General features: G+C 38.1%; 1 protein-coding gene across 4 annotated transcripts in view; it reads left to right on the forward strand.

Annotated features, from left to right (window-relative positions):
• USP45 (ubiquitin specific peptidase 45) overlaps positions 1 to 23,460 on the forward strand; it is a 100,539-nt gene extending 77,079 nt beyond the window's left edge. For 3 of the 4 annotated variants that reach the window (XM_067530003.1, XM_067530004.1, XM_067530006.1), the window contains 7 exons: positions 19 to 75; positions 1,380 to 1,526; positions 6,268 to 6,955; positions 11,034 to 11,131; positions 15,774 to 15,860; positions 16,335 to 16,488; positions 17,842 to 23,460. In XM_067530003.1, the coding sequence (XP_067386104.1) occupies positions 19 to 75; positions 1,380 to 1,526; positions 6,268 to 6,955; positions 11,034 to 11,131; positions 15,774 to 15,860; positions 16,335 to 16,488; positions 17,842 to 17,972 (1,362 nt within the window). In that variant the 3' untranslated portion in view covers positions 17,973 to 23,460. The remainder of the gene's footprint in view (positions 1 to 18; positions 76 to 1,379; positions 1,527 to 6,267; positions 6,956 to 11,033; positions 11,132 to 15,773; positions 15,861 to 16,334; positions 16,489 to 17,841) is intronic. The other variant, XM_067530005.1, reaches the window with a different exon arrangement.
• Positions 23,461 to 23,836: the final 376 nt, after the last annotated feature.

Consider the following 23,836-nt stretch of genomic DNA (forward strand, 5'->3'; position numbering starts at 1 on the left):
ATTTTCTTTTCCTCCAAGATTTCCACAGTAAAGGAACCTTTCATTGATCTTTCACTTCCTATAATAGAGGAGAGGGTAAGAAACAAATCAAATGTTTGTTTAATAATCACAACTTCTGCTGCAGGATGTTTTTACACATCTGTATGAAAATGTGTGTATATAAATGCATAAACATACATTGTTTTGATTTATAACGTGTGTGTAATAGACGATTATGTAATTTATATATGTGTATGCATAAAATATGCTCAGTGTGTCTGTATATATCATATTAAATTAGCCTAAATGTTAAACAATTAATATATAGTCATATATATTGTTCTGAGTTTAGTTTAATAATAATTTTGTGTATATACACACATTCAAACAGATTATTGTTAAATTAGACTGAATGCAAACAATTTTAGGGTACTTAGAATTGACTTTTTAAAAGCTTCTCAATCTGTTGCTTTCTATAGCTAAAGAAATGAGCTAAAGTAGTATTTAAATGCTCAGGGATTTACCTGTGACTCTCACTGAAGGCTACCAAAGTGATGAGGTAAATGTAAAAATTGGTTCACTGTGAATATCATTATTCCAATTTATTTTAGATCATTATTTTGAATGTAATGATTAGCACAGAGTCCTATAGGCTCTTTTCATTAACTGGAAGAAAGTCTTGATATGTATGCTAGGGAGAGTGTTTAATATCTTTAACTTATGTAAAAATGGAACTGATGGTAGGAGGCTGGAACATAATTGTTTGTTAGTTTTGTTTGTCTGATCTCTGTTGGTACAATTTTCACCCCTCTGCATCCATGGAGGCAGTGGTGCTCCAAGGTATTTCTGTCTGCGGGGAAGACAGGCAGTTATTTCACCACCACTCTTCTCCAGTTTTTCTGATAGGGAAAGGCAGTTTTAATTTGTGGCTGAGGCTGCCTGAGAATGAGTGGATAGGTGCCTCTTTGATCATGTCATTTTCCTGGGAATCAAAATTCCCATTTTTTCATTTGCCGGCCATTGGGTGCCACAGCAGTTTTTCCAGAGCTGAATCAGGCCGTGCGTGCCTGTGTGCGCACACTCTAGGTATAGATCACTATCTAATTCCCACCTCTTGTGGTTTTCAGTTGGTCCTTCAAATATGTCTTTATTGTGGGTTATGTTCTGTAAACCTAAGAAGCAGTTGTGTATCACAAGTCAGCGGCCAATTAGCCAAAGAATGGGCCTTTATTTAGACTAGTACTTTCCAAAATTGCAACTAAGAAACAGAGTTCTCTCATATCCTGGGACCAGCATGGCTACAACACTATAAACAACTAAGAAACTTGCATTTTTTTGGGTACAAGGAAATTGGGAGTTCATATAATTCCTTCCCTAAATCACGATATTTTATTTCTCAGGTCTCAAAACCTGTGCCTTTGGGAAGGACAAGTAAATGTAAAAATGTACGAGAGACAGATTTTGGTCAGTTCAACTGCTCTTCTATTACTGTGCCAAATAATCACCAACCAAAAATCAACAGGAGACACTCTTTAACAAAAGATAAGGTAAGAATGTAATGGCATTGCTGGCCAATTTTATATTCAAACCCTGTTAGAATGTTTTAGGTAACAAAGCAGAATTCCAGTGTGCTTAGCACTATACAGTGAATGGGAGGGTTAAAGAAATCAACTTCAAATTGATCAGCTGCATATTTACTTTTAGATTTATAGACATGGTCATTTTTAAAGTTCATATTCTTTAAGTGGCTAAATTACAGATTTATAAAATATATAGAACAATTGTAAGTGCATGAAAAATCAGCGATTGGGATGTCAGGTGTTCTGAAAATACAGCTTCATTCGTAAAAGTCAAATCTTTTCTCTAGATTAGTTTTAAATTCATGCACCTTTGTTTTGTTGGCCTTCCCCCTCTTGCTATCCTACAAGTTTGCTTCCGGCTGAAATCACAGGCACGGTAATGCTGGCAAAGAGAGCAGGCAAGTCAGCATTAGTGCCATTTGGTGGATCAGTTGGCAGGGTGTACTACAAGAGTAGTACAGCCAACACAGTCTCCTTGGAGACTGAGAATGTGACTTCCATGATGCACTTAGCCTCTAGTGGCCCAAAGGCCTGGGAATCACAGTTCAACCCCTTGACATGGTTCTTCCTGATGGTGGCACAACATTCTGCAGACATGCCAAACTAACAAAAATTATCATTAACACAAAAGCTCTTTCCTACTGTTGTGCAAAATGAAGCACTCAGGACTGTTTCAAGGGGAAAAGGCAGTATGCTGCATTTATTATCAGAAACTAAATTAATAACTATCTTAAGCCTATGTGCGCACACAAACGCCCAAACACACCAGGAAATGTTCTGTAGTTATATAGCTACCAGTCCTGATCGTGGCTTGAGGTCGTAGCTTGGGTCCATTGCTGGAGTTCGTGGCTCGTGGCAGCTACCTGGCCAGGGAAGCTGGGCACGAGGAGAGCAGAGTCTTTGTCAGGCGCGCACTGACTCTCTTTGATGATGTGCAGAACGTTCCTCTCCCCCAAAGCCTTGCAATCTCACCCAGTCTTTTTATAGGTTTTTGACTTCGGCTGTGTCGCGTCGCTTCTCTGTGACCGTTGATTGCCGGACAATAGCAGACGTGACTTTCAGCTCGTTCTTGGTGTCTTGATTAAGTTTTCCTTTTATTTTCTGGGGTGGATTCTTCTTTTGCTTTTTAGGGATGTGTTCGCACTCTTCAGCCGTTAGGGTGGACTCCACACTTCATCAGGACAAGCTGGCAGTTTGGGTCTGGTTCACACGTACATACACCCTCCATTCACACCTTGTTCAAATAAAGTTACCTATTCATCTAAAGGTTTAGGAAGAGTTTTGTACAAGATGGAGTACATTTGGTCAAAATGGGGTTTTACATTTACAATATGGAGTATGGCTGAGAGGAGTTCAAATGTTACAGACAGAATTGTGAGATGGTGATTATACATTCTGGGGAAACAACTTTAATAATAATACCATATAGAGGTTGACACAAATAAGGATATGAATGAACAAAGCTATGAATGAATCTACAGGATTACAATTTTATTCCTACAGTACCTCATGTGCTCTGTTTTGTAGTATTTCACAGGAAAGCATTATCTTTTTTAAAATTTCAGAGCTCTGCAGAGGAAAGGAAATCTGTAACCCATGTTGTGTTTATCTATTATTGCTAATAATAATGTGACAGAGGCTGTGGATTGGTCTTAATGTTCTCCATTTAGAATTGCCTTTTTGTAAATCTCCTCATTTTTCATAGTATCCAGCAGATGATTAGAATATGTCAGAATACCAATGCTGATATGACTTAAACAATTCCCAAATGCGTATATGAAACTACTAATAGTGCTGACAGACGCATAAAACTCCATAGGTTTTTCAGTCCGTGAATAATGAATCAAACTACAAATCTGATTTTTAAATACATTTTTTAAATACAGGATTCATTTAAAATTAGTATTCCGAGTCTAAGGAAGACAAAAACCCTGTAATAGTTCTAACAGCTCTATTTTCTCAGGGATTGAACAAAATGGCCTAATAAATCTATTTCATCTCTAATTTGTGTGGTTCTGTGATTCAGAAATCCTTATGCTTTTTTGGGGAGGACCATACATCACTGTTTGTGTTATTACTCTTTTTGTCTTTCTGAATAGCTTGATTAAGAGATGCTAAATAGCCTTGATCCTTACTGAATCTGTCTATCTGAAACAGCCAGTGCCAATTCCAAGTCTGTTTGTATTCTGTGTCTCTAGTGCAGGATTCAGAAGCCTATATCTGGAGCTCCAAAGCACTTGGAAAAAATCCATTTTCAGCAGGAAGGCATCCAAGCACTGGTTGCCAGGCCTGATGCTTTTATTCAGCAAAGTAGACTTCATCACATTAAGGATTTAATGAGCTCTGTTTGCATAATATCCTGAATTCTAGTAGGAATTAGTAACAATAATGAATTAGTTCCTTTTAACAACTTGTAGAAATTAAACAAACATCACTGGGGCAAGACATTTTTCTTATGAAAAGTAGGGTGGTGGTAAGTTAGTGGTTGTTTTGTCTTTGTAATTTTTATTTCTTCTTTGGTAAATTGCACCATGACTTTCCAGTTTGAGGCCCCGAATCATGAAAACATGAATCCATCCCTATGAAGTAAAACATTAAGGGCTAGTCTACACTTAAAACTTATAGTTTTAAAACTTAAAACTTGTACCAATACAGCTGTGCCATTGTAAGAGCGCTTGTGTAGCCACGTTATGTCAACAGGAGAGAGCTCACCCATCAACATAATAAAACCACCTAAATGAGCGGCGATAGCTATGTTGACGAAAGAGTGTCTCCCATCAACGTAACGCTGTCCACACTAGTGTTGATGCCAGTAAAACTGATGTTGCTCGGGGGGTTCACACCTTTGGGCGACAGATGTTTTGCCAGCATAGGTGCTAGTGTAGATAAGGCCCTAGGAATGTGTTTAAGTTGCATTGAGACTTAAGCATGTGCTTAAATTGAGCACATGCTCAAGCACCATTCTTGAGCAGAAATGTTTTCCTGAATTGGAGCCTTCAGCATGTGCTTAAATGTTCTGGTAACTTAAGGCTTAAACACAGAAAATGAATGTTTAGAATGAAAAGAATAGCAGTGGAGAATGACCAAGAAAGATAAGTGAGGCAAAACTAGTGAGAAGAGTGGCATGGTAGAAACAAGGCGGAAAGATAAAACAGACATCCATAGTAATGGGAAAATAAATGGGAAAATAAAGATCTGACCCATTAAAGTTAATGAAAAGATTCCCATTGGCTTAGCTGGGCTTTGGATACATACTGAATGTATAAAGGAAAATGAAATAAGTATAAAGATAAAAATAGATGGACTAGAAATTTTTAATTGAAACATAGGTACAAGAGGGTAGACAGAAAGGAAAACAGCTGATAGGGTAAAGAGACCTTTAAAAAAAGAATCTAATAAAAACTGGGCTATCTTTATCTATGGTGGTGTTTTCCCATGATTGCAAGGTTTCTTCTTAAATTTGAAAGAATCCAACTATAAGTTATATAACTATACATATAAGGTCGATATAAAAATAGAATTAGTATAAAATATACATAGACCATCCTTTACGCTCATTTATGGCGCTGCAGTAGTAAACTGGTCACTACAGAAAAGGTGAATCTAATAGATGGAAAAATTTTCAAACTTGGGAACTTAAAACATGCTGAGCCTGATGCATATGGAAATAGAGGAATCAAAGTGCCACCCTTTGAATTCCCATCCACATCACCCACCCCTACATCGCCACCTAGAAAACACAATTCAGCCTACTTCCAGCAGTTCCCGCCCAAGCAACACCTAGCATAGGAACCCATCCCAACCAAAATCAGTCATGATTTCTTCCTGTGACCACAATCGTACATTCCTTTGCAGCCACAAAAGATTGTGAGAGTAAAGTAATGACAAGAAGACACATGCACAAGTGCTGGCTGGAGCAAGTTTGTGAATCCTTTTACTAATTTTGAAGTAATAAAAAAGTTTGTTGAAAAGACCTTTTTGTTTATATCCTTTTCTTGCTGTTCATTTTTATTAAAGATTTTTAATATAATAGTGTTTCTCAGTTTGAAATAAAATTCAATATACTTAAAAACCTTAAATCAGAATTCTTGCATGAACAAGACTGCCTAGCTCCCATGGAAATTAGAATGATTAGATCTTGTTATAGGTCTGTAAGTGCTATTTCTTCATTAGCAGCAAAATGTACAATAAATCCAACTAAACTAACAGTTCGAGTTTACAAACAGTGTAGAATCTTTACCATCCACAGCTGAAGCGATAGTGTCACAAAGTTAATACAATTGGCCTCAGGAAGCATTTGATTTCACTACTTATGTGACACCTCTTGCTGCCCAATGTATGGGCCTATATTTAAGCACTAGATTATCTAAAGGATTTAGGAGATCAAGTCTATAAAATATTGTCAGCTCTTTGAGGCAGGGAGCTGTTTTGTTTTTGTTCTGTGTTCATATAGTGCCTAGCACAAAGGGGTCCTGATTAATGAATGGGGCTCCTATGTGCTACCACAATGCGAACAAATAATTTAATTAATAACAACAACTGTATAGCTAGATAAAAAATCAAAATATTGGATTTTATTTTGTTTTGAAAGTGTCATAAATTGTATTTACTGTTATTTAGTGATATCTTGACTTTCTTTAGATTCACTAGTATATGTTTTCTCTTTCTTTTCCATGCCCTTTTGAAATAATAATGTGGCAACTTACAGAATCAGTTAAATCATGAAAGAAGTCTTTCCAGGAAAACTTCCTCTGGTGAGGAGGAGAGAAATCCAGTTATTATGCATGAAAAAAGAAAGCTTGAAGTAGAAGGTGGTTCTGGCGTTTTGTATTCGGAGGCCATAAATATAGCTACTGAGTCCACAGCAAATGGAAGTCTGACTGAAGGCAGTGAAAAAGAAGTCAGTCGTTCTGAAAGTAGTGTTGATGCAGACAGCGAAGCTTCAGAAGGTGAAAGTGCTGCTAAGCGAGCAATTTCTGGGAGATCCAGTAATGCATCTGGTTTGCTTGTCGATGGGCCTAACCACTTATCAGTAAACATTAGGCTGCCACACAACAAAACAACTGACAGTAATAATGATATGATCACCAGTGCCATATCCAAACTCAACTTCAGCAGTATTGTAAATGAAAGCGAAGAGCCCATCGGTGGGGATCCATCATTAAGTTTGTTAAATAATTCAGGGTTTTCAGTCGAAAAGTCCCCTTTGTCTCAAAGCCCTCAAAATGCTTTTCAGACCCTTTCTCAAAGTTATATAACTAGCTCTAAAGAATGTTCTGTTCAGTCCTGCCTCTACCAGTTTACATCTGTGGAGCTGTTGATGGGGAACAACAAGCTTTTATGTGAGAATTGTACAGAAAGGAAACAAAAGTATCAAAAGAAAACTCACACTGCAGGTAATATGTTAATGTTTGTGTATATGTGTTTGTTCATTTAAAAAACTCCCTTTTAACATACTCGAGTCTGCCCTGGGTCTGGTACTTTTCACTATTTTCATTAATGACATGGATAATTGAGTATAGAGTTTGCTTCTAGAATTTGTGGATGACACTAAGCTGGGAGGGGTTACTAGCACTTTGTTGGTCAGGATTAAAATTCAAAATGACCTTGACAAATCGTAGAATTGGTCTGAAATCAACAAGCTAAAATTCAGTAAAGATAAGTGTAAAGTGCTTCACTTAAAAAGGAAAAAAATCAAATGCACAACTATAAAATGGGGAATAACTGGCTAGGCAGTAGTGCTGCTGAAAGGGATCTGGGAGTTATCGGAAAAGTCTAATATCATTGTGGGGTATATTAACAGGGCTGCCCTATGTAAGACTGTGACATTTTGGGGTGCAATCCAGACCAGTGAGAGCATGTCACTGCCTGCCTGATTACCCTGAGTGCCTTAAACACCCTGCTGCTGTGGTTCACTGCCTGGACACCAACAGCCAGCGTACAAGCATGCTCTGAGTATCTCTGCACTGTGCAGCTCTGGCTCAGTGCTCTGACCCCAGCAGCCTGCCGACAGGATCTTCGCACAGCTTGCTATTTTAACTGAGATTTATACTTTAAGCACTGGTAAATTTAGTTGTAAGTGATTCTCAAGTGAGAAGATTGGGATCAATCAAGGGAAGGTTACAGTTTGTTTATTTCGGGTGAGGAAATAGAACAAAGGAAGTTCAAAATGAGCAGCAACAAAGCAACCTCAAAGTTAGAGAAAACTGCATAGAAACAACAAAAATGGGAAGCCAAACAGCAAGAGCGAACATGAGCACTAAAAATGGGAGGCAGAGCAGCAGCAAGCCAGGCAGAAAACCAGCAGCACGTTACAAAGACATGTTCTGCTTGTCACTGGAGAGGTCTCAGCTGGACTACTGTGTCCAGTTCTGGGTGTCACACTTCAAGAAAGAGTCCAGGGGAGAACAACAAAAATGATAAAAAGTTTAGAAAACCTGACCTATGAGGAAAGGTTTAAATAAAAAACAAAAAAACAACCGGGCATGTTTAGTCTTGAACAAAGAAGACTGAGGGGGGGAACCTGATAACAGTCTTCAAATATGATAAGGGCTGATATAAAGAGGACTGTGATCAATTGTTCTCCATGTCTGCTGTAGGTAGAACAAGAAACAATGGGCTCAATCAACAGCAAGGGAAATTTAGGTTACATCTTAGGAAAAACTTTTTATTTGTAAGGTTAGTTAAGCACTAGAATCGGCTTCCAAGAGAAGTTGTGGCATCCCTGTTATTGAAGGTGTTTTAAAACAGGTTAGACAAACCCCTGTCAGCATGGTCTAGGTTTACTCCGTCCTGCCTCAGTGCAGGGGGCTAGACTTGGTGACCTCTCAACATGGGTGTAGTTTGGAGGGGGTTAGGAGTGGTGTTTCCCCCCCAAAATACAAGCCTCAGGCAGGCATGGAATCTGCCCCTTCCCCCATGCATGGCCCCATTGGCCTGATTGGAGCTGCCTTCCCAAATATAGAATAATTGAGAATGTGCCTCTCAAGGTCCCTTCCAACCTCACCTTTCTGTGATTCGGTGACTTGCAGAGCTCCCTTGCCATATTTGTCAATGTCAATCTTTCTGTTATAATGCATGGACTCCCTCTGGTGGCTAAATATAATATTTACAAGTTCAGCTTGCTTTTAACAACTGATACTTTATCCAACAAAGATCAAATCTTTGTCAAATCTAAATTTGGTATAAGAACTTAAGCTCAAGTTCAAGGTTATGTTCTCATATAGAATTCTTGTAATGCTTCTTGTGTTTGCTATAACACAAGGACTTTGTCAAGTTTGGTGGTCTCAGAATTTGATCTACCAGTTTTTCCTCATATTTACAAAATCCTTGTAATCCTGATGTTCTCAAAATTATTGCCTTAATACTCAGTGCTAGCAACTCAGTAGCTTGAAGAAATCCTGTAATTAAAAGCTAATGCATGTGTGAGCGTCAAGAAAAATATTTTGTAAGTAAAAAAGCTATTCATGCTCCAAGTGGGTAGATGTTCTATTTTGATTATAAGCTACTTGGGACTGGAATCATGTTCTCTGTATGGCAACAAGCACACCCATTGGTGGACAATGCATGAGAAAATCTGATTGAAAAGTAATGAAAAAACATAACTTTTATATATAAAAATTTAAAATAATGAAAAATGGGAACCCTGGACTCTTTTTGTGATTTATGTTTCCTAAAATAAAATAAAATAAAATAAAATGGAAATATCAGGAGATGTTTGTTAAACATATAAGAGAAAATTGTCCTCAGGCTCCCAAATGTGTGTTTGCAAATACCTGAAGAGCTTAAGTTAAAGCGTGGGTCAGTTCTGAAACATGACTCCAAAACTGGCATTGGGCATTTGTGAGACTACTTTCCAGACTACTGTACTTTCCAACCTTTCCAGACTACTGTACCCCTTTCAGGAGTTTGAAGCCCGAGCCCCGCCGCGCAGGGCTCAAGCCTGTAATTTAGCTTCGCAGGGCCACCTGTGGCATGGGCCCAGGGCAGTTAGCCTGCTTCCTACCCCCTAATGCTGGCCTTGCACTTGTGACCCCCTAAACCTATCTTGTGACCCCCAGGTTGAGAACCACTGGTTCCATAGATAGGTCACAAGACTGACCATGAGGAGTCCTGGGTGTCATTTCCAACTCTACCGCTAAACTATTGGATGATCTTGGGCAAGTCAGTTGATCTATCTGTGACTGTGTTCCCTCCCATCCTTTTGAGCCTTGTCTATTTAGACTGCAAGTACTGTGGGGAAGGGGATAGTGTGGGAAAGCCTCGCACAATGGGGCCTTGATCTTGGCTGGAAAGACTAATAATATTTTTTCAGTTACTTCATATCAGATTTGCTCAATTTACAAATTAAGGTTTTTCCTTCTGCTAGACTTGCCAACTGAGATGTGAAAGTCAAGCTGGCTTCTTTCTTTCTCATGCCTTATCACAGATAAAGATTCTGCAGGCTAAATTCTGACCCCTTAACTACATCTTTGCAAATCTTTTCAAGGCTAATGAGGCACGGACAGTGCCTGCATTTGAATGCTGCTAGCTCAGTAAAGGTCTATGGGTGCTATTAGAATGTAAATATTAAAATAAATATTTCAAAGAAATGTTCTTGTATTTACTGTACACAGCAGGAATCTTCTGAACAATACATCAGTATTATACAATCTTCTGAACAATACATCAATATTATAACGTAATATTTTATTACAACATAATACAGTGCAATTCAAATACAACTGTATGTACTTTACTGTAATATTCAGCAATTACATTTGTAGTAGTAATACTTTCTAATTTTAAACAAGCATTACATAATTAGATACTGATGCAAAAAGGATGCAGTTATTTTCATTTTATCTGCAGTTCTGTGCAGCACAATCTCCAGTTATAAACTTAGATTTATTACATGTTGACCTTGTGCCTCCCCGAGTCCTGCTGAGCAGGCACGAAAGAGTGCGACTGTTCTGATCCCGCAATAGAACCAGAATCTTAGTCTTGTCAACCCCAGTATTTGCTGAATATGAGAACCCAATTCAAGACCAATATTTAGTGCTCAGCTTTTACCACTGAAGTGTTAGTGTCTCTTTTGAGCAAGTGTGTGAGCCATTGATTGCTGATCTATAGAACAGAGATGAATGCTGTTTCTTGTGCTAACCAGTGTGATGAGGGCCAAGAGTGAGTAGAGTCATGTACTGAAATAACACACAACAGAAACTGTTATTCCTTTCACTGCCATTCCCACCAAAAATTCCACTTGTTTCTTGGCATTACGTTCCTAAATTCACCAAGTGGTTATCACATACAGAAAGTATTTCTGAAGGGTGTAAACAGTGAAACATGCTTGAACTGATTTTAAAAAAAGAACATCACAAACTAGATTTCTCTCTGTGTACATGCTTTTCAGTTGTCTTAACTATTCTATGGGATCACTTTGATCTTTATAAATTATTGGATTGTTTTATAATTCTTACATTATGTGCTGCACAGAAAAGAAAACAGAAGGCTTATACACTAGTGCCCGGAAGCAGCTGCTGATTTCCGCGGTTCCTGCCATTCTTGTTCTCCATCTGAAAAGATTCCACCAGGTAAAATAAAAAAAATCTGTTCTTTTAAAATTCACTTGTTGAAAGAACTTGTCATAACAGACTGTTTATACTTACACAGAAATAGTTTTACACGGGGGTACGCTAAGGGTTTTTTGTAGGACAGCTGTTTTGTTTCTCTTATTTAAGAAAGAAAGTACAATGGCAGCAACTGTTCCGGCTGCTGCTATGTTATTATGGCCATACTTGTTGAAAGTATTACTGAAGACACACAGCAGCCTGCAGCATGGCGCTGTGAATTTGAGCCCCAGCTGCTAATCCTGCATCTGTTAATTCAGACCCCACTGGGATATGTTTTTGGTTCATTCAGTGAATGGGGGAGAGAGTTTTGGGAAATGCCTTCCTTCTATACAACACAGGAAGAGCCAGGTTGGAGTTGTCGGGGGGGAGCCCTGCGTGTGAAAGATGGAAACTGGGTTAAGGCAGGGAGATAGAGCTGGCCAAAACTCAGGATTCTCAATTCCTGAGAAGTATCGGTATTTTGGAATTTGGTTTCATTACAAATTGGAACACAACCAGAATTTACCAAAATCTCTTGCAAATTGGGAACCCTGCAAAATTTTGTTTTGGAAATGCTGTAACAGAGTTTCTGAGAAAAAATGTGTGAAATTGACATTCTTTGTCAGTTTTGCTGATGATGATCAATTTCGTTGAGCAGCTACCTGGGCTTCCAAGGTCTATGGCTCTGGAGTAGCCTTGCCATGTGGACTGTCCTAGATTGCCTGCTGGCCTGGGAGTCTGTAAGTCCTGGGGTGCTCAGCCCAGGGCAGTCCGCAGGGAGGGACAGAGCCGCAGACCCTGGGAGCCAGTCCTAGGACTTCCAGACTCTCAGCTCTATGACAGGGAGCCTGAGAGCACCAGCCTAGAGCGAGATTCTTGGGGCTTCTAAGTTCCTTACTGCAAATCCAGGAGCTAAACTGCAGCTAGAGCAGGAGTAACAAGAGCATCCAGGCTCCTGGCTGAAAGCCCTGACGTGGCAAGGCTGCGTCACAGCTGGAGCCTGGGATTTCAGAATTCTAGGCTTCCTTCTCTGTAATAGGGGAGCCTGGCAGCCCCAAGAGCCCAGACTCATGCTAGGGCTCCAGGGACTGTCAGGCTCTCTGCCATTGAGCTGTAGACCCTGGAGTTCCCCAGGTTCCCCAGCAGATTTCCAACAAAAACCTGCATGCATTTCAACAGACGTTCTGTTGAGTCTGTTACAGATTTGCCAAAACATTTCACTTCATCAAATTGGTATTTTCAAACTAAACTATGATGACCAGATGTCCCGATTTTATAGGGATAGTCCTGATATGTGGGGCTTTTTCTTATATAAGTGCCTATTACCATCCATCCCATGCCAATTTTTCAAACTTGCTAGCTGGTCACCCTAGACTAAACTAAGTTTCATCGGAAAACTTCCAGCCAGCAGGATATCCTCCGGAACCAGGAGCTGACAGTTGACCCAGGACCTCCTTTTACCATGTGCAGGAGCCAAGACTCAGAGTAGCATTGGAACAGGGCACATGTTCATGTGTAGGCCAGCTCAGGGTAGAGGAAGCAGTGAGTTTGCTAGGTCTGCCTACAGTGACACAGCCTTTAACAGATTCAGCTGCATGTCACTATGCCTTTCTATAAACCCTATAGTTTTAGTACTAAGAAAGCTTAAAGTTTTTTATCCTTTGAAGAAAACTTTCAATGTAAACTGAAGTGTTGGTTTGCCAGTCAGCCCTAGATACTTGAAGGCGACTTTTCATCCACAGAAAAAGATACAGCACAAGTCATATCAATGTCCTACAGTTGTGACTCAACCTTGATCTGGAGGAATCCTTTCTAGGTCATATGAGATTATGGTAAATTCCATGCTTATTCGGACACTGCTGAGGCTGCCAACAAGTGTGTATATTGTGGTGGCTCTGTGAGATCAGAGTAGGTTTGTTGTCAGTACAAAAGACAAACTTTTGTCTGTGTCATTCAAGCAGGTACCAACAACTAGTCATATGATTGAGACTCTCAGCACCTTCCTAGTTAGTTCTTTTCCCTGTTCCTATTTTACTGTAATCTATTAAAATCATTTAAATTAAGTAAAACATATTCTCAAGCAGTAATTGTTTGAATCTGGTGTTTAAAGAAAATCAGACCACTGAACTGATGGAAGTCACTCTAAGCACCAGAAACCCAAGTTTGTTAACAGCTTTTGGCAGCAGTAGCCTTGTCTGTGGATGAAGAGTAAATATTTTCTTCATTTCAGTTTATTCAACTAGTTCAATGATAGTTAATACAAAGTTGAGAAACTGGGAGTTGAAAAAGCACAAGAGCTTGTTTTCCTCTTCCAATCTACAAGTAAAAACAAAATGAGATTAAAAGCAATTATTTAAATCTTTGATGTTAATCATGATTTAGATCAGCAAGCAGGAAACCTTGATTTAAATCCAACAGCACTGCCTAGAAAATCAGTCGAAGTCTGAATTCTTTTGCAGCTGTAGTACACTTATTCTTTTGCAGCATGCATTTTGCTATTCCTCCACCACGTTTTGTCCACCAATATGTTAGTTGAGCTGCAGCATGTATCTACATATGCATATTGTATGGGGAGCTGGTAATAACCTTATATTTATATTGCCTAACACTTTCCAGTTGTCACTGTGCCTGAGTGGGTCACAGCTAAGGATATCTAGATTCAGGACAAACTGCAGAGAAATAGGCAAACAACCCAGACTGCTGGTTATTCTTCTCTAAGATATACCAAGCCGGCAACAAAAGTAAACTTCTGTCTCACCACACTGGTTAACAAGAAGTAAGAAAACCAGTCTCCTTAGATATCCCAGCCCTTGTTTCCCCACCCAGACACTAGACTTTATGATGAGTGTTTATTTAAAACCAATTTCATCAAACAAAAGGTCCTTCCAATCCCAAGAGATCAGCCACACAGCCAGGCCAATATATAACTCCCATCTTACCCAATAATGATGCTGCTGCCAATCCTTTAGTATCTAATATCTAAAAGAAAGGAGAGTTAAAATGGTCAAAGAATCACATACATACCATCATTGCAAAGTTCCTGAATTAAGGTTGTGGCAGTGGTGGAATACATTGCTAATTTGCAAAGTCTCTGGAAATTACCCAAACAGTTTGGGGGTCATCCCAAAGTTCTTGTTTACAGCTTTCTCGTTAGAAATCCAGTCCAGAGAAATGAAGGGGAATGAAGACAAGATGGAGATGGTGCAGCTGCCTTATATACCTTCTCCCAATGGGTGGATGCTTTCAGTGTCAAGGGGTGGAAAATTAGAAGCCCAAAGTGGAGTCCAGGGTCACACAAGCAATTCACATGTCCTTGCATGCTTTGTTGAGTCATGGGAGCAGCCATTGTCCATGCTCTGGCTAAAATGTCTACAGAGTTCCATGTGGGGTGAGGGCAGGCTTCCTCTATGGTCAATTGTGCAAACTAAGTATCCTTAAATAGGCCGTTAACGTTCACAATAGGCTGTCTGTCTTCGATGTAGATTTTATCTGTGTTATTCAGGAATGCAGTGTATATGTAGGATGCCAGTAAATAATCAATATCTATAACTTCAGATATAAAATGATATATGCATATAAACAGGATAATCATACTTAGCAAATCATAACTTTTCCATTGAGACCTTACATGACATACTTTGCATAAGTTTAGTTGTATAACAATGGTAGCAATAATGTTATACCTGGTTATATTTCAATCATACAACATCACACCAGTATAGAAAAATGTGACTTTTTTTGTTTTTGAGTAGCTCAAACATCACCACAGATGCAGCAGGCCTTTAAAATTTGTCAGGTATAAAGCTCTGGATTCAAAGGAGTGTGGAGTGCCTTTTCTTTGTCCAGTGAAATTCAGTTCAAAAGATGCTGGGGTATAAATTATTGAAAATTGTCATTCTTCAGGAAAATTCTGGCAACATGCCAAAATAACTGAAATGAAGAAAATATTTACTCTGCATCCACAGACAAGGCTACTGCTGCCAAAAGCTGTTAACAAACTTGGGTTTCTGGTGCTTAGAGTGAACTTCCTAAAGAGTTGGGCCCACACTGGTGGTTGTGTGAGAGTTGGTACAATTGTATATAATACAGTGTTGTTTCTCTTTAACTTTTAAAAATAAAAAACCTAGGATCTTGCATTAAAATGTATAGAATACTTGACTTTACAACCAAAATAACAGTAAAAAATTAGGGAATTTCAAATTTATGGTTGCCCATGCAACCTTAATTCTGTCCCCTTGTGTATATGCAGTATGATAGTGTTTAAGTATAGGCATTGTTTATTCACATTCTACTTTTTTCATGGCATTCTGTCTCCTCCACTGCACAGAATGGACACACAAATGGGCAGAATTAAGGTTGCAAAACTGTAAATCTGGCAATTCCTAAGTTTTGAGCGCTTGACTTTACAACCAAAATAATTTTTCTGTAACATAGGGTTTTGGTTTTTTTTTGATACAGTTGAAGATATGAAAAACAAATTTATAGAGAATGTTTTGTATTTACATTCTGTAGATTTTGTGTTCTGTTTTGTCTTATCAAGTTATTCTATTACTGTAGCAATACACTTAGATTTAAAAGGCAGCTATGTAAAATGTTTCTTTTGTATTCTTATTTTCTCTTGAAGGCTGGTTTGAGTCTACGGAAAGTAAATCGACATGTGGATTTCCCACTAATTTTAGACTTAGCACCATTTTGTTCTGCTTCCTGCAAGGTACAGTATATTAAGAATATATTTGAGTCTTTATTTTAAAGCATCAGTTTATTGTAGTGCAATTTTTGTAGTTATGGATACAAGTTAAACTCTGATTTTCATCCCCAAAGAAATTACAAATTCAAGCAGTAACCTAGGATCAGGTCTTCAACTGATGTAAAATGGCATAGCTTCATTGAAATTGAGGATGATCTGTCCCCCTTAATGTTTTAAAATGAATAGAGTAGCATTAGAGCTAGTTATCAGTGCTTCCAGCAAAACTGGATTTAGTTATTTAACTCTGAATATCATAGTCTTGTGTCTCAAGTTACTTCAGTTCAGCATTGCAAAACATACTTAACAAATTACAGTACTTATCAACTATTTGCTCCCTTTATTGTTACACTATTTAAAATGAATGAACATATGTATTGTTATAAAATCCAGTTTGTAATGATAAATTGTATCTTTATGTTCTGTGAATTTGTGAATAAGAATGTGACAGATGGAGTAAGAGTTCTGTACAGTCTTTATGGAATAGTGGAGCACAGTGGTTCAATGCGAGAAGGTCACTATGCAGCATATGTGAAAGTCAGAACACCTTCCAAGAAATTATTGGAGCATATTGCTAGCAATAAAAATGTTCAAGGTATGTCCAACAAACCCTTCTCCTCAAAAAGAAACAAAATTGATCATTGCTATAATTCATCCAGTCACTGTATTTATATTGAGTAAACTTTTTGGCTCTGAATCTTCCCATAATTGACAGTGCCACACAAGTGTATAATTTTTGTTTTATGAAACCCAATATATAAACATTAATTTCTATGCTACCCCCTCCCTACCTATGGAATACCCTCCCTATCCTAGTCACCAAGCCGTCTTCCTGTCTTCATTGAAATCCCTCCTAAAGGCTCAATTCTTTCCTAGTGCCTACAAGAAGTGTCAGTAACAGTTTTTAAAACAAGTTATTTCCTTCTCTGGGTATATTCTCTTCTGTTTCTCTTAGGTTGGGAGTTATTTGAAACAGAGACTGTTTCATTTTGAGTCTCATACAATGCCAGGCACATTGTCAGTACATAAAAATCCCAAATACTTTGGTTTAGTTTGAGAAGTTAGAAATACTATTCCATGGAGAATTGAAAATTTCTCCTGGTGACTCTGCTGGCATAGAAATTTGAAGGGAATGCACCAGGAATATATATGTCACTGATGCCGATCCTATGAAATAATGGACGGAAGGAGATGATTCCAGGAGCTCTGCTAACTAATGGTTGGGTAATTATGGGGTAGGAGAATTGGGGTGATGGTAGTGCTGATGGTGTGGGGGGGTGTCAGTATGTAATATTTTTCATTTTAGAAAAAAATACTGTGTGCCAGACTCCCCTAGCAATCACTTTATATTAGAAGCCAATTTACCCACAAGGAAAAGGACTAGAGATGTACTGACTTTTTAAAAAAAACTTAAGTTTCCACCAGTCACTTGGTTCTCTTTTGAAAGTTCATTGGAGCCCAGTGGATCCTTATAGTGTTTTTAAAATTGCTATTAAATAAATATTCCTGAAATATTCATTTTTTCTGTCTCAGAATTGATCCTATGTGCTACACATTATCAATATAATTCAAATAAACCTCCTCTGAGGTTTCTAGGACAAGCTCCTTTTTGAAAAAAGACATGGCAAAAAGTGATGATAGTTGTCCAGTATAAATATGATTTTGTGAATGGTATAAAATGTTGGTCATTATCTTTCACCTGCTCCTCCCATTCTGATATCTTTTCCAATACACATTTATTTGGTTACAAAGTAATAAAACCAAACTAACTTAATATCACTTCAAGTTATTCAGTGTAAACTTAAGATATAAACAAATATGTTTCTAAATCATGAATAACTGGTGTGTTCAAAGGCATTTTCCCAGTTCTTATTTGAAGTGCCAGTTGTATCATTTGATAGCAAAGGTATAAGCCAGTGAGTATTAACTTTTTGCATTTGCATTTCAGGTTTAAAGGAAGCGGTGGGAGCATCAGCAGGACAGTGGGTGTTTGTTAGTGATGTCCATGTACAGATGGTTCCAGAATCAAGAGTACTAAATTCACAGGCGTATCTGCTTTTTTATGAAAGAATATTGTAATAATGTTTACCGGTTTAATTTGAAAAACGGTAATGGTCATTTAGTCTATCTTACTTAAATGCTGCAGTGGTTGCAGTATCTGTAAATATTGTGCCTTAATCTGGCCTTTAGTAGAAAACATGCCATACTTTGACTCTGAACTTCACTCAAGTTGATTATCAATACCCAAACACTAGCTTTAAAATGTGCCCTTGCCAAACATTAAAATTCATGAACTCCCTGTATCAGCGAGCGAGAGAGAGAGAGAGAGAGAGTAAATGACACACAGGATGAAATCCTGGCCCTGTTGAAGTTAATGAGAGTTTTGCCATTGAATTCAGTAGAGCCAAGATCTCACCCATGGTTTTAAACCAGTTAAGAATTAAAAGGACATTGGTTAATGTTAAGTGCCTGGATTCCCTGATGGACAGTAATAATGCAAAATTATTAATCTTCAGTGGGATTTAGCCCAGATTATACCAATGGCTGAGTTAGATATTTTATTTTAAGATTTCTCCAAACAAATTTGCATCATGGTGTATTTCTAGACATACTAATTGAAAAGCAGTGCTTCCAGAATGGAATAATGACAACACTGATAGGTTAATGCTGCAATGTAATTTCCTGATGTACTACTGGGGAAACTTAAAAATATGTTCTCTACCAGTTCATGCTTCCTGAAGGCAAATAGAATATTTAAGGGTTGGATTATCTCAAAAACCCAGTCAGGTCAGATACACTTGCTCTGAGCCATCTCTGAATGGCATTATTATAGGAATTTCCTACGCTCTTAGTACCTGTGGAATAACTATTCCATAAGTCTGTTATTTGTAAGTCTACTGATTTAATATATAGCCATCATATTTATTTGGGAATAAGAGAACATTACAAATAGTACTGTATTTTAGTAAAATCTCAAAATTGCTATATTTTGGTTGTGGTTACACATGTACAGGATAGTGAGCTTGTGTGTATGTAATGAGTTATTTAAGCACATCTGGGTAATTCTGTTACTAATTATTGGTTCTAAAAACAAATTAGTTCATCTGTTGCTGATTACTTTTCTCATAGAGTAATAAATGACAAATTATTTTTGCAGTGTCAGAGAGTTGGTTAGTGACAAATTCTGCCCTCACATAGGTATACGCAACTCCCTTTGAAGTCAGGGGAGAGATTGAGGAGGTCCATTGACAGAATTCGTCCCTAATACTCTGGCTGTACTAGGTATTGTGTCTGCCATAATAGTAGCACTTATTTTTCTTGGTAGCCCCATTATTTCTGTCCCAAATGTAACAGCCAATAAATTATGTCAGTCTTTGGCCTTATAATTAAACTTGTTATTTTGATTTTTAGGTAATCTGATAGTTTATTGAAGTAACTAACTCCTAACTACTTTCTGCTTAGCTTGCAACCCATCCATTAGAACTGCCGATTTATTTGGCAAATAAAAAGCTTTGTGTGTTTGTTTCTATTTACTGTGTCAACAATAGAAATACTTAGTTTCATGGTGAAAATTGCCAGTGCTCCTAACCACAGCATGCCCTACTGCAGAACTCTCGACTTCCGGCACTACAGTTAAAGCAGCCAGCAGCTTACTGATAGCCAAATCCCACCTCTTAGCACAAGGATTCAAGGCCTGAAAAGCAGCAGGAGCTACCAGTTACCTTGCTCAGAAGTAAGGAGCCAGAGGCTGCAGAGGGGCACTCCTTATTCCACATGCTGCAGCACAGTGTTCCACGGCACAACACACAGTGCCATGTAGATCCACTTGGCAAAACTCCAATGTGGGAGGGCAGGAGATAAGCAGGCATAAATGTCTTAGAGCCCGGATGCTGAATAGCAGATACCGGGGAGCTAAGGGTCAATTGGAGCCAGTTGGTCACACAGGCTTTGTTTAGAAGAAGTTGAGGTTAGGGCAGGGATAGCCAATTTTCACCAGGGCAGATTCAAATTAATACCTTTTACCTCAGTTTAGCTGGTCTAAGTCAACCCTTGTGGGAGACTAAAGATCAGTCTCAACCACCTAAATTGAGGTAAAAAGTCTTGACCTGAGTGTACACTAGGGTCATGGTGAGCTTGGGTTAACTAACAGCTTAGTTAACCTTGACCTCTTTTCCTAAACTAGATGAAGCCACATGGTGCAGAGAGGTGTTCTCTTCTCTTTTTTTTATTTATTTTTTTCTTCTGTTTCTACATGGTTGTTTGAAACTTTTAAGATTAACCTGGATGAAACTCCCTACAAATGAAATGTCACTTGGGTGCTGACAAAAAAGTTTCACCACTCTGACAGAATCTGTCCACAGAACACCCAATGGTCCAGGCACCACACTTTTAGAACCACTGAATTTACATACATAAATCTCTAACTGGCCAGATTTTCAGCCTAGCACTACTCTGTGGAGTGCAAGACTGAAGGATCAATACGGCAGAAATTTTCTTGGCCCCAGTCAGCCCCAAGGTCCACTTTGCATGAGACCATGGAGTCTTCAGAGCTGGCCTCAGCTCCCCTCCAGTCATTGTGCACTCATTGTGTGGCCTGCCTAAATTTTGCCCCTAACGCAATAGAGGGGCCTGGTTTCTGCTTCCAGGGATCGTGCTGCAGCTGTGGAAGAAAAGGGACAACTTGCCCATTAGGGCTCAGGCACACATTTCCTTGCTTTTATGCTGCTCGATAGGCTTATCAGCAACCAAGATGCAAAGAAATAAAATGAAATGATGTTAAAACAGATGCTAATCTTAATACTCTAAGAGGTACATTTACCCCAGATGCTTGTTACTCTCGCTGCTGGGAGTGATGTTATTGGCAGAGAAAGCTACATGAGCTAAAACACAAAAAACATTAGCAGTGTGTGGCAGAAGCTACAGCAAATTTGGAGCAAAAATAAATTTGTAACTTAAGAAAACATACTCTGTACAATGGATTATGTACATCAGGAATTGAGAGAGAAGATTACATTGACTTCCAAAGGTTCTAGTGACAGCATCCCATATTTGCTAAGATTTGAAACACTTTTTTAGGTACAGTTTTTTCCTGATAAACTGGACAGTGTGGGAGCTACTAGATTCTTCCAGCTGCCTGAGGATTCTATCTGCATTCTGTTGCAAGTAAGGCTAGTGTGACAATGCTACCAGAGCCTCAAAACTTACAGGCTGTCCTGTCTTTTCCTATCTACCATTACCATTTATACTGTATCATGAGGTTGCAACTGATGCATTTTCAGAACTCCTAATGGTTCTAAAATAGATATGCTTATCCAAAATAATGAGGTTTCCTTGGGTAGATTGTGACAATGCCTTAATGTTGTCATATTTTTGTCTCTGCAAGAATATGACATGACATGAGCCTGCTACCCCATCTGGAGTTATCAGGGGCCTGATTCCTGTGGCATCTTTGGGGGGGACAGTCCTATCTGTCCCATTTTACCCTTTCCCATTCCTCCTTGTGATGTCCTCTTCCCCTCTCACTCTGGCACCAATTTCCCTTCCTTACCCCTACCTTCACTTTTTATTATTCCTGCTTTCCCCCAGCCTCTGTGGAATTTTCCTGTCTTTCAGTCCCCCTCCTCATGAAAGGACCCCCTTTATTTTTCCTCTCTACTATCTGAATTTCCCAACCTATTGGAGCCTTTGGAGATGAGGAGTGCTTAACTTACAGCCCTACTGCTCATACTGGCTTTCTGTGGATGGCAATATGGGTAGCAGAAAGGCCTGAGGAGACAGGCAAGTAATGGCCACTGAGCAACACTTGGAGCAGCTCTGCTGGTCAGCTGCAGGAACTTAGCAGGGTAGAGCAATCCCAGCATTCGGGACAGGCAAAAAATTCTAAAGACTGTTCTGCCCAAAATGGGATTGTTGACAAGTGTGATCGTGTGTGCATGGTAACTATCCTTCTTTAAAAGGTATATTTTGAAAAAATTGGTTACCACTAGTTACCTTCAGAATTTTAATCCTTTTTATTTCAATGGAGTAAACCTATTTTTTCTTCCCAAAACGTCCCTGTTTGTGGATTTCAAGTGTTGGCAAGTATGACTGTGGCTTATGAAGTCACCAGAAGTTTGAGATGTCTTGTATAACTTTGTCACCATTTTCTTCTCCTATGGGCTTTATATGTAATTAATAATACAAATTGAAATTTTAAATACTGAAGAGGTTAATGTGCCTATGTCCAGTAGAGAAAACAGGAACCCTAACTATGCTCAAATAAAGTTTTAACAACAGCAACTAAACTTGAAATTATAAAAACTTCCTTCTGAAGAGGAAATCCAAGCTGGAATGATGTGTAGTGGTTGGGGAGGGCAGATGGAGGAGACCTACAGCAAATGTAAAGATTAGAAAACAGGTGTTTTGGATATTTAACACAGTTGTGCAATGGCCTCATGAAACAGCTTTTTGTTGATATACCAGTAGCTGTGAAACAAATTTTTCACCAGCTGGCAATTAGTTTCTGGCCATGCTTCTTACATATCCGTTCCTACAAAGTTTTACAAATCTCTACAAAAGGGACAACATGAAGTTGCAATCTAATTAGTTTTTAAGATGTGGTTAAGTAGTTTGTTACTGCATCTGACTCTCTCTGTCTATTTTTGTAGTTTTGCAAAGACATTCTGAAATTCATTTTAAATGTGTTTTCTTTCCCCAGTTGCTGTGTAAAAGACTCATGCAAACAATGGGAAACTGATTATCTAAAAAGTGCTGTTAAGTGCACAAAATAAACAAACAAAATTCTCTATTTTTTTTTTCAGTTATAGTAATCTTAAGTGGCCATTGTTACAATGGTAGGTAAGTCCATGTTCAGAAAGCAGTGTAATTTTTAAACTGATGATGTCCCTTTAAGACAAATACTTTTCTTTGCATAATATTTTGAAAAAAAAATCTTAGCAAAATTTCTTTGTACATGCAATAAATGAGCCTAATTATAACTATTTTTACAGTTACTTGGGATGAAAACTTTTATATAATTAAGTATTTATAATAGAATGAAAATACAATAATATATTCTAATTCAGAATTTTTCTTCCATTTATTGCAACTTCATATTTTTGTTCCATTATGTTTGTAATACAAAATACTCTGCAGTAATGTTACTTTTTAAAAGAAAATAGAAAATTACTTCACATCTTGTTTATGAAAACATTTATTTTACTTACATTTATTTATGGAGAATCTTATATGAATTCATAATACATATTTATTATCCCATTGTTTATTGTTGTATTAAACTCCGGTTTCTGAATTGTGTAACCTGAAATTGCAATGAGCTATATGTGCAGTCAGACCTTGTGCCTATGAGGAACTCATTACAGCACTGGGCACTAATTCCCTAATTAACTATTCTGCAAAGTAAAGTCCAATCCAGCAAACATTTATGCATGGGAATAATCCAATTATATTCAAATTACTCATTCCTGTAAATGCTTGCAGGATCCTGGGTCTAAATGATCAAAAACCTGTGACATACTAGTTCTTTAAATATTTAGACAAGTAGGAAATAAATATGCATTTAATTTCTGATTGATTGTTATTCCTTCTCCCTTCTTTTTACTTGTTTTGGCTCAACACCAGTACTCTTACAATTGCATCTGTAAAATATTTCTGCGGTCAAAATGGGTAAATGTATATCAGAATATTGGAATGCTGCTTTGTTGCTTTCTTTTGAGATTGTTTGTAAATTGAGAATACCAAATCTTATTGCTAAAGAAAACAGGGACTTAACTGTAGGATGGATATTAAATAATCAGTGTTTACATTTAGCATATATTCTCTTTTATCTGTTTTTATATCATCAGGCACTATATTAAGTACTTTCACAATGTAATTTTTTTTTTTTTTACAGAATAAAGATACCACTTGTTTCATATCTATCTTGTCTTTTGCATCTGCAATGT

Source organism: Emydura macquarii, unplaced genomic scaffold (assembly GCF_026122565.2).
Source record: "Emydura macquarii macquarii isolate MOO-44397 ecotype Brisbane River unplaced genomic scaffold, CSIRO-AGI_Emac_v2 contig_3019, whole genome shotgun sequence".
NCBI lineage: Eukaryota > Metazoa > Chordata > Testudines > Chelidae > Emydura > Emydura macquarii.